Here is a 10,771-nt window from a genome sequence, read left to right as displayed (position 1 = left end):
TCTATCACTCAAAAGGGGAAAAAAGGTTGGCTATTTACCTGGCTCAATATATTTCTGCAAAAAATAATTCTTGTCAACATTTTTCATGTCCTCTTTCATTTTCCATGGTGACTCACACCCCCAAATTCCAGCACTCAAGAGTCTGTGCTCTGGGTGACATGGGTAACTCAATGTCAGTTGTATCAAACAAAAACCCACTGAAAGATACAATCATTCTAGAACTTACCGCCCTTGTTTAACTAGGAAAATAACAAGCCCATGTGAGAGACTGTAAGGTCCCCATAAGAAAGTTTACAAGAGTGATCCAATCTTTGGAGTTTGGTAAATATAGAACATGCATTCACTCAATGGGAAAGGCCTAGAACTTTCTCTGTCTCTGCTGCTGTTTTCTCACAGGGGAGAAGAAACGAAATCTCAAGACAAGGCAAATGAGGTTAGGCCTGGAAGACTGACTTCCACAAATTCTCTAGGCTGTTTCCCTGCAAGATAAAGCAGAGAGGAATTCTCAAGACAGACCAGTGTCTCTCCCTTTCTGACCTTGGAAGAGCATGAAGAATGTTCAGGTTATCTTGCTGACTCTCCGCATGAGGTCAGTGGCACCTGGAGACAAAGATTTCACAATCAGAGCTCTGCACAGAAGACTACTGAGAAAGAAAGCATCGGCGAGTAGAGTAACTTGAAGACCGGCTCCCCTGTTTCAGGAGTGAGAAACTGAAGGTGGAGAAGCGAGGAGCGCTCTGCCCACTGCTGGGCACTGATAAACACAAACTGAAAACCCGTCTCTCGGTTTCCTGTCCTGGACTCATCACCCCACACACCATCTGAGGTGCAAGCAACAAAGGCCCTTTCAGGTTTCTGGCAGGCAGAATTTATCACAAGGATTTGAGGTGATGGACAGAATGGCTCAAAATTGTTTGAGTTTGGAAAAAAAAAGATAAGTTAAGGAGGTCTGACTGTGCAAACACGAGGACCTGAGTTCAGATCCTCAGCAACCATGCAAAAATTTGAATGCTGCAACGTACATATATAACGTTGGTGCTGGGGGGGGACAGAGGTGCAAGGATCTGAGGCTTGTGAGCCAGCCAGTCCAGCTGAGTCAGTCCCAGGTTCAACAACTGAGCCTGTCTCAAAAAGTAAAGTAGAGAACAGGAGATGAAGATACTCAATGTCAACCTCTGGCCTCCACATGCTCACATGTTATGTGCACACATGGTATATGTGTACTCAATTCACCAAATACATACACAGACATGTACACATGCATGAGGACCCAACTTTGGGCCCCCATAATCCATGTAAAAGAGCCAGGCATGGTGGTATGCACCTTTAACTCCCTGTGCTTGGGATGAGGAGAAGAAAGGTGGATTCCTGAAGGTCATTGGCCAGCTAGTCTAGGCAAGCTGATAAGCAAATACCAAAAAAACAAAAGTGGACAATAATTGAGGAAAGACACCTGACTCTAGCTTCTTCCTTCTATATGAAAGAACACACATGTACATGTGCTCCTATACATACACCATGAACATACATGCATGTGCTCCTATACATGCATGTGCATATACCCACACCAAAGTACATACAGCACATATACTCCTTAATCACACTTGCAGAATGTTTTTTGCCATAGGAGGTAACATTTACAGGTTCCCAGGATTCATACAAAGACTTCTGAGCAGTGATAGTGCACACCTTTAATTCTAGCACTTGGGAGTCAGAGGCAGGCAGATCTCAGTGAGTTCAGCCTGGCCTACAAGGCAAGTTCAAGGGCAACCAGGGGTACAAAAAAACAAAACACAAAAACAAAAACAAAGGGACAGACTTCTTTGGAGGAGCATTATCACTCAGCATATCCCAACTTGAGATCAGCATCTGATAGAGGAGCCCTAAAATACTGCTTCTGGGTGAATGGCCAGGGATGGTCTCTCTGAAATGGCATCCAGACAGAAAGTCAAATAGCAGGCGATAACTAGGAAACCAAGGCAGAGAACATTCCAGGTAAAGAGAAAAGCCATTAGGAGGTGTGGCCTTGGAGCAAATGTGTCACTGTGGGGGCAGACTTTGAGGTCTCTCTTGCTCAGGCTTCCCTCAGTGTGACTGTCAGTCACTTCTTGTTGCTTGTAAGATGTAGGACTCTTCATCTATCTCTCTAGTGCCATGTCTGCCTGCATGTTGCCGCATATCATGATGATAATGGACTGGATCTCTGAAACTGTGAGCCCTAGTTAAATGTTTTCCTTATAACAACTGTCACAGTCATGGTGCCTCTCTCTTCACAGGCTCTGAAGGTCTCTTCTGGCCTCCAAGGATAACCACACACACATACACATAAATAAAATTAAAGTAAATCCAGCAGGTGTGGTGGTGCACACCTTTAATCCCAGCACTCATGAGGCAGAGACAGGCAAATCTCTGTGAGTTCAAGGTCAGCATGGTCTACAGAGTGACTTGCAGGACAGCAAGGGCTACACAGAGAAAGCCTGTCTAGGAATAAAAAGTAAATAAATAAAGTAAATCCTTTAAAAATAAATAAAAGATGTTATTGGCATTACCACTTGCAATTGCATCTTTTGAGTGAATGTGTGTGTTGTATGACTGTGTGTGCACTAATATGTGGGTATGTGTATCCATGTGTACAGATGTGGAAAGCAGAGGTTGACACCACATATCTTCTTCAACTACTTCCACCTTATTTTTTTTTCAGACAGGGCCTCTCACTGAACCTGGACCTTGCCATTTATACTAGCTGGCCAGGGAGCCCCATGGATCCTCCTGTCATTCTTCAGAACCACCCCTGGAGTTACAAAGATGTGACTACACATCCAGGGTTTTGTTTTGTTTTGTTTTGGTGAAGTTGTTGTTTTGGTGTGTGTGTGTGTGTGTGTGTGTGTGTGTGTGTGTGTGTGTGTGTGTGTGTTTACATGCCAGGGATCTTAACTCAGGTGTTCAAATTTGCACAACAAACATTTTACACACTGAGCCATCTTCCAGGTCCCACAACTGCATCTTATAAACTATGCAACATAAACAGGATACTTGATTACTTTAACTAAATCAAGAGCCAGAAGAAGAGACAGTAGTTCCCTGACCCTGGGGAAGTGCTTTGCTAAGATATTAAGAGGCTAGATGGCTAGGGATTGGGGGAAGGTGGATTTCTCAGCACTTAGTGCACCGAGAAACAATACCATGGTGGCCAGCCCACCTTACCTTCTACTGAGTCATTCCTTTCTATCGATTCACTTTCTTCCATTCTTGATAGGCACTGTAAAGTCCAAGAACATCTGAGACCTTATGAGCTCTCAACAAACACCCTTGATGAGTCTAAATGGATTTTTTGAGACTGAGCCTATCTTTTTGCCTATGGCACGATCTACTGTAACTCTGTTACAGTTTTCATCTCAGTCCTTAAATTCTGCCTTCTGTACATGTATTAAAAGATGAGTCCAGCCCAATTCATTCTACTTCTCAACAACCCCACCCACATACACATACACCCAGAGTACCTGCACTAAGAAAATAATTAATATCCACTCACTCATTTGTCCAACAAAGACCACCTAGGTTAAATACCTAGTGCCGAGACTGGAGCTGGGGTTGGAAGCCTTGTGCTTGATTCCTGGACAGATTTTAAAACTAACCATTTTTTTTTGTTGTTGTTTGATTGATTGGTTTGGGTTGGGTTGTATTTTTGTTGTTGTTTTTAGTTAGTTTTGTATTTGAGACAGGGTTTCTATGTGCAATTATGTCCTGATACTTGATCTGTAGTCCAGGCTGTCTTCCAACTCAGAGATCCAACTTAGAGATACCCCTGCCTCTGCTTCCTGAATGTTGGGATTAAATGCATGCATTACCACCACCTGACCAGAAGTCTGCCACCTGGCTAAAACTGACTAGTCCTACTCTAGAGTTACAGCTCAGTGGTTAAGCACCTGCTTAGAATCCCCCAGTGAGGTTCTAGGGCATGACTTAGCAGTAGAGAATTTGTCTAGCATGAGCAAGGCCCGGGTTCCATTCCTGGCACTATTAGAAAAAGAAATACAAGACTGACCATTCTCCAAGGATTTTCAGGAAGCAGGAAGATCATAACTAGGAAGTTATTTCCATAAAGTTGAGTTAAATACGCCCTGATAATCTGAGTAACGATTTGCATACAATTAAGAACCCATGTCTCTGATCAAATTCCAACCCTGGCAATCTGACTGGACCATCTGAGATCCTCGCTGGCTTTATGATGGCTTGTTAAACTGTCTTCTCTGGCTTGGGACTGGTTCTGCCAAGCTGTGGGGTGTTAGAGGTTAAGCTTCTGCTCTCTCTCCAGCTCCTCGGATGACTGCCTGGCAGCAGAGGGTGAAATTACCTCATTCATCAGAAGGAAGGCACAGTAAGGCATTCTGAGACAAAAGGTGATCTGCCAAGGTAAAACAAGGATTTTTAAGTTCAAATAAAAGCCAGCAGACACGCTTGATGAATCCTAATATGTAATGGTGGTAATTATAGGGTCCTGCTTACCACCCCACATAGGGCAAGTGAAACCCAGTTGGCACATTTTCTGAGTCAGCTCCTGAAGATCCTTTAAAGAAACAGGGAGCTTCTCCCATTGCCTACAACCTAGGGCCGATGTGTTATTTCCTCCAACATGCAACACACACCATCATTTGGTTCCCAAGCCAGATATGTTTTATAGCTTGCAAAACGTGATAAGACTGCCCCAGAGTCCAAGTGCTTGTGTCTGTTCTAAGTCCAGAGGCATCTCATACTTTCCATGTTTCCATCTGGGCTACACAGTGCTTTCTTTGTGTGTATTTCCTAGTGAACTTTATGCCAAAGCAGTTTAGAAGCTTCAGATCCTAAGAGCTCAGAAACAAAGCAATTGTACCTGGACAGCTTTTAAATCTAAAACCTCACTTGTTCTTTTTTTGGGGGGGGGGTTCAAGACAGGGTTTCTCTGTGGCTTTGGAGGCAGTCCTGGAACTAGCTAGCTCTTATAGACCAGACTTGTCTGGAACTCACAGAGATCCGCCTGCCTCTGCCTTCCGAGTGCTGAGATTAAAGGCGTGTGCTACCACCGCCCGGCTCCTCACTTTCTCTTGTTCAGTGCCAGTCTCAAATGCTAGGCAGTGTTTCCTGCTAGGAGAAGGCTTTTGTGGGCCCCTGGAGTCTGGGTCACCTCAGTCCTAGATGTGTAACTCCAGCACATGTCCAGAGTTGGAAAGGGTGTGACTGGGTAAAGAAAGAACAGGAAGCACCAGAAGGAATTAAAGAGACGGCTCAGTGGTTAAGAGCACCAGCTGCCCTTCCAAAAGACTTAGGTTTGGTTCCCAGCACCCACACCATGCTCACCACCATCTGTAACCCCACTCCCAGGGGATCCAAAACCTTCTTCTAACCTCCAAGGGCACCAGACATATATGTGGTGCATAGATATACACAGAAGCAAAGTACCCATGTATATAAAATAAAAAATTTATTAATTAAAAAGGAGTGCCAGAAGTCACACACCTCCACAGCCTCTGCAAGATGAAAGGAGAGCAAACATCTTCAACACCACAACTGATCATGAGATTCGTCAGTTTGTAAAGTGCTGTGGTGCAAGTTCGATCCCCAGAACCCATGTGATAAAAAGCTACATATGGTAATTCCATTGGGAAACAGATGGATCCCTGGGGGCTTATGGAGACTTGATGGCCATCAGTCTAGTCAACTCTGCTGTCTTAAAAACAAAACAAAACAAAAAATCGTGGATAAGCTTGATTTCTTGCATAACACACACACACACACACACACACACGAAACTTTTTAAACAACTTTGTGATTTACACAGCTGTAATGCATGGAATTTTAATTTATTTTCAATGTTCTGTTATTCCAGGGATCAGATCTTGGCGTTAATTACGTTTTTGACACACCCGAAGCTTCCAAAATTACAGGTGGCAACCTCTTTCCTCCATCCACGAGAACTCGTGTCCTAGGGACCTTGGAGGTTAACAGAGACTCGATCAGGGTAATCAGTACGTGTATGTGGCACACTCTCTTCTCACAGTCACTCAAAGGGCGTGGGCGTCGAGCTTCCAGGGTCAGCACCTTGTGGCGAGCACAAGACCAGAAAGACATGGATGCCCTAGGTTCAGGTTCTGCTCCAAAAAGTACTGCAAGGGTGAGGGTAGGGGTGTGGCTGGAATTTTGGGAGGGCCGGGAGAGGGCACAGCAAGGCCACCCCACCAGCCTCCGAAGAGGTGGCCTGGTCCCTAGTCTCCAAGAACTTAAGAACCCCCATCGATCCCTAGAGCCTAGACAACTCCACCCACCTCGCCTTGCATTGCTTCAATCTGGCCAGCAGCGCCTACAAGGACCCCTCCATCCTCGCTTCAGCACCGTCCATCAGTCTGCGAGACGGAGCCCACGGGCCCAACTCTCTGCCAGGACACTCTGGCGGCCTCAATTCGGCCTGCTACTGCTACCCGGTCCCTGCTTGTTTCGGTCACGCCCATCCGCCGCCTAGGCCACGCCCAGCAGGCTATTTCAGGCGTGGGTAGGGGCGCGTCCCCTCCCGCTGGCCTCTCAACGCTACCCGCCTCCACCACCTCAGCTGGGGCTAATCAGCCCTGTACGCTGGCCCGGCTTCAGCTCGGCTCAGCGAGCCTCTAGGCCACGCCCACCTAGTTCAACAAGTCTCTTCCCTGTCCCCGCGGTTGTCTTAACAGGGGCCGCCCCGCCCACTCGGACTTACCCGGCCTAGGCCCCGCCCACCTCAGGTGGGGCTGCCCCGCCCTCTGGCCTCCCAGCCCCTCCCACTCCGCCCGCCTCAGGTGGGGTTGCCCGTCCCTTCGCTAGTCCCAGGCGCGTCAGGCTACGTTTGCCTTGGAGCTCCTCACGGCTCGAAGCGCCGCAAAGTTTTGACATTTTGGCGGCGGAGACGCGCGCTGGCTCTCCCCGGCTGACGTCTGTGGCGGCGGCCGACTCTCGAGGGCCGCTCAAGTCTCAAGTCCTAGGCGCTCCCGAAGTCCGGCGGCCACGAGGCCCCGCCGCGTCCTCCCGCGCTCGCCCTCCCGGAGGCTGCAGCCATGTCTCGGGGGCCGGAGGAGGTGAACCGGCTCACGGAGAACACGTACCGGGTAAGTGTGGGACTCTGAGGAGCTCGAGGCGGGGTCTGGGACCCGGTGGAAACGGGGCTCGAGGCTGAGGGCGGAGGCTGGGAGGCCCAGAGACTTGGGGAATCCAGGGTCCGAGGCCAGGAACGTGCGCCCCGCCAAGCAGCTGACCATTGTCGCTAGGGGGGTAGGTCGAGATTCTTTCTCACTTTTGAGATAAAGTGGGGGCTTTACATAGGGGAGGATCTCTCCCCTCCTGGACCCTCGGAGACGACCATGGGACCCTCACATTTCCCGTATGGGGGTGGGGGCTGGAGACGTGAACGACAGTCTTGTGGGGTCCCCGGGGTGCTTGCCTCCCCTCCCAACTTCTCTTTGTAATCAGAGGCGGTGCTGGTCTGACCGCTGGTGCTAAACCCTTCCCAGATCCAAAAGAGGAGAAAAAGAGAGAGAGAGAGAGAGAGAGAGAGAGAGAGAGAGAGAGAGAGAGAGAGAGAGAGAGAGAGAGAGAGAGAGAGAGAGAGAGAGACAGAGACAGAGACAGAGAGACGGAGAGAGGGAGAGAGAGGGGGGAGAGAGGGGGGGAGAGAGAGACAGAGACAGAGAGAGGAGAGAGACAGAGAGAGAGAGGAGAGAGGGAGAGACAGAGAGGGGGGGGAGAGACAGAGAGAGAGAGAAGGAGAGAGGGAGAGGGGAGAGGGGAGGAGAGGGGAGAGAGGGGAGAGAGGGGAGAGGAGAGAGAGAGAGAAGCTCGAGTTTCCTCGGAGAAAAGAAAGCGCTCAAGAATGTAGGGGAGAAACTCCTCCGGAATTAGGAATCCATCGCCAGGTGAGCCTGGCTCCCTTGGCTCAGGGAATTTTCTAGGCTGCCAGCGAATCTGCTTTTGAGAAGATTTAAAACGCCTTCCCCATCTTGGACGCTTTCATACCGTAGTTTTTAAGTTCAATATGGTTTTTCTTCTGATTATTTGTTACCGTTTTATACATGTGTACAGTGTATTGTGATCATGTTCACTCGCGTTTGGCTTTTTCTACGTCGATGATTTGGGGAGGTTATTGGAGTCAGAGAGCACTGAGATTTTAACAAGAATTGACCTAAGCTAACAGAACTCGTGGTGATTGGTCGCTTAACTTGCCTGTTATATGAGAGAATTTTTCCAGAAACAGACATGGGATTAGTGGCCAGTTTAGTAAGTTTAAGTACTTGTAAATGAATTCCATTTGAAATAAGATATGCGTTTAATCACATGCTATTAATAGAATACAAAACAATTTTTGTTTTAATCCCACTTAGGCCCATTGAACCCCAGAGATTTAAAGTTCTCTAGATTTGCTTGTAACCATGGTTAGAGCCCACTCTTTGGTCATTTCTATAGATTTTTAAATTTTAAATCCCTAAAATAGAGTTTCTAGATTTGCAAGGTCTGAGTGAGTTCCTGAAATCAGAGTTTATTTGACTTGTTGGAAAATCATTTTAAAGCAGCATGAAAATATTTTCATAATCCATTAAAGTTCCGAAATTTATCAACTCCCTTCATCTGTGTACTATAGCTTACAAAGTAGACTTGCTATTTTGGAGGTCTGAAGCTGTAACCAAAACCTGTTCCTATTGGTATATTTCCTTAATAAATGGCAATTTTTAGAAATACCAGAAATTTGAATGTTAATTTAAAATCTTATATTTGGGTTGAGATTGTTCACACTTAAACCACGACAAAGTATGTAAGTAAAACAATCTCTTAGCCTTGGGGAAGACAAGTTCCTCAGATGAGAAGTAAGGGAAGTATGTAACTGAGGATGTAGGTTATCGTAGTTTGTGTGTGGAATCTGAGTGTCTGCTTCAGGGAGAAAACTCATGAGCACTAAAGTTTCTCAAACACACCGATTGTTTATCTTGCTAGTCTGCAAAGAAAATGTCAACTTGAGACAAGCAATCAGATGCTCTGCGTAAACAGCCCTTTTTCTCACTTCTGACTGAGAAATCTTGGTGGGGTGTGTCCGAGCAAACTACAGTACCACAAATATTAACCACCTTGGCGTGTGTTTTTACCCACAGAACCGGAGCAAGAGGAAAATTGTTGATTTCATTGTTTTAGTTGACAGTATTTGTAGACATAAAACATGGTGGGTGAATCGGGCTGGAGAGATGGCTCAGCCATTAAAGGCTAGGCTCACAACCAAAAATATAAGACATGGTGAATCCTTTTTAGGGTGTTTTGTTTTTCTAATTTATTTAGATACAGGGCAGCCCTAACTGGCCTGGAACTTGATATGTAGACCAGGTTGGCCTCAGTTTCAGAGGTCCTCCTTCTTCTGCCTCTTCCCAAGTGCTGGGATTAAAGGGCTATCACTCCTGGCTCTGTGTGTTAGAGAGAGAGAGAGAGAGAGAGAGAGAGAGAGAGAGAGAGAGAGAGAGAGAGAGAGAGAGAGAGAGAGAGAGAGAGATTGTTGTTTTTATTTTTTCCTTTTTTGCGACACTTTCTTTATGTAGTCTAGGCGAGCCTCACTTTGTAGCTCAGGCTGGTCTCAGCCTCACAGTGTTAGGATTGAAAGTGTATACCACCATACTGGCTCATTTTCAGTTTTTGAAATGTCAGAATAGATTGAAGATCACAAATCAGTGCTTTCTTTCTTTCCATCCCAGATGTTGAAAACATTTCACAAGCTTACTAAATGTCAATTGATTTTAACTAGCAATTCCTTGTTAGTATTTTGGGATCAGGTTTTTTTGGGGGGGGTTGTTTTGTTTTTGTTTGTTTGTTTTTTTAAAGTGAGATAGTGGGATTTAAAAAAGTCACAGCACTAAACAGGAGGTTTCTGTATCTATGAAACAAAGTGAAGGCTGCTAGGCCATGGTTTGCCTCTAAGGACATGCACAGTTAAATTTCACATTTTCTGGGGTGATTAGAGCCTGAAAAAACCTTTTATTATGATCAAGGCTATAAACAATTTAAGTTCCACATCCTATTGACAATGTTAGTGAATGTTGTTCTTTTAAAAACAGATTTCCCTTTGTGTTACCTAGCAATCTACAATATTTTACTAACAGAAACACAACCTAACCAGGTGCGATTACAAAGGCCACCTGCAAATGAGATTTAATGTCTTGCCTGTCTGGGCTTTAGGGGTGTGTGTGTGTGTGTGTGTGTGTGTGTGTGTGTGTGTGTGTGTGTGTGTGTTTAATATATACTCAAATCTCTTAAATAAAGGAATAAATTTTTCTGTGGAGCAATGGGAGGTTGGTAAAGTAGTGTGATCCTCTATGCAGTATCAGATATCCTTAAGTATATATTTATACATCGGCTTAGTTTTTTAAAAAATGTACTTAGACAAATGATTACTGGATATTTGAGCTAACTCCCAGAAGCATGTGTGTTTTACTGCCTCATAAACAAATAGCATGATAATGAACCCTGAAATATGAAGTACTGTTGATAATTTGAGTTTAGCCAAAGATCCCAATCTCCTTCCCATGCTTAGTCTATAGTGTGCCTGTAATTTGCCCTCAAAAGCTGACTTGTGATTTTGCATAGTTTTCTGATGAATGCATGCTTTAGCGGATGAAGATGAAGTAAAGTTCAAAAAACTTTGCTTAAGAGGAACCACAACCTTCCTAGCAGTTAGAATTTTTTTGTTTTGCTTTGTTTTTTTGTTTTTGGAGACAGGATTTCTCTGTATTGTTTTGGA

General features: G+C 45.5%; 1 protein-coding gene and 1 long non-coding RNA gene across 2 annotated transcripts in view; one reads left to right on the top strand and one right to left on the bottom strand.

Annotated features, from left to right (window-relative positions):
* Positions 1-5,821: 5,821 nt before the first annotated feature.
* Positions 5,822-6,643, bottom strand: LOC121142037. Its single transcript, XR_005879060.1, has 2 exons — positions 6,303-6,643; positions 5,822-5,970 (listed from the first exon to the last, which is right to left on the bottom strand). It is a non-coding gene; the product is annotated as an uncharacterized LOC121142037 (long non-coding RNA).
* A 170-nt stretch (positions 6,644-6,813) lies between these two features.
* Baiap2l1 (BAR/IMD domain containing adaptor protein 2 like 1) overlaps positions 6,814-10,771 on the top strand; it is a 91,606-nt gene continuing 87,648 nt past the window's right edge. Inside the window, exon 1 of the mRNA XM_005079926.4 lies at positions 6,814-7,109. Within this exon, the coding sequence (XP_005079983.1) occupies positions 7,059-7,109 (51 nt within the window). The 5' untranslated portion in view covers positions 6,814-7,058. The remainder of the gene's footprint in view (positions 7,110-10,771) is intronic.

This window comes from Mesocricetus auratus, unplaced genomic scaffold, assembly GCF_017639785.1.
Source record: "Mesocricetus auratus isolate SY011 unplaced genomic scaffold, BCM_Maur_2.0 Super-Scaffold_100008, whole genome shotgun sequence".
NCBI classification, from domain to species: domain Eukaryota; kingdom Metazoa; phylum Chordata; class Mammalia; order Rodentia; family Cricetidae; genus Mesocricetus; species Mesocricetus auratus.
This window is presented reverse-complemented; position numbering and strand designations above follow the sequence as displayed.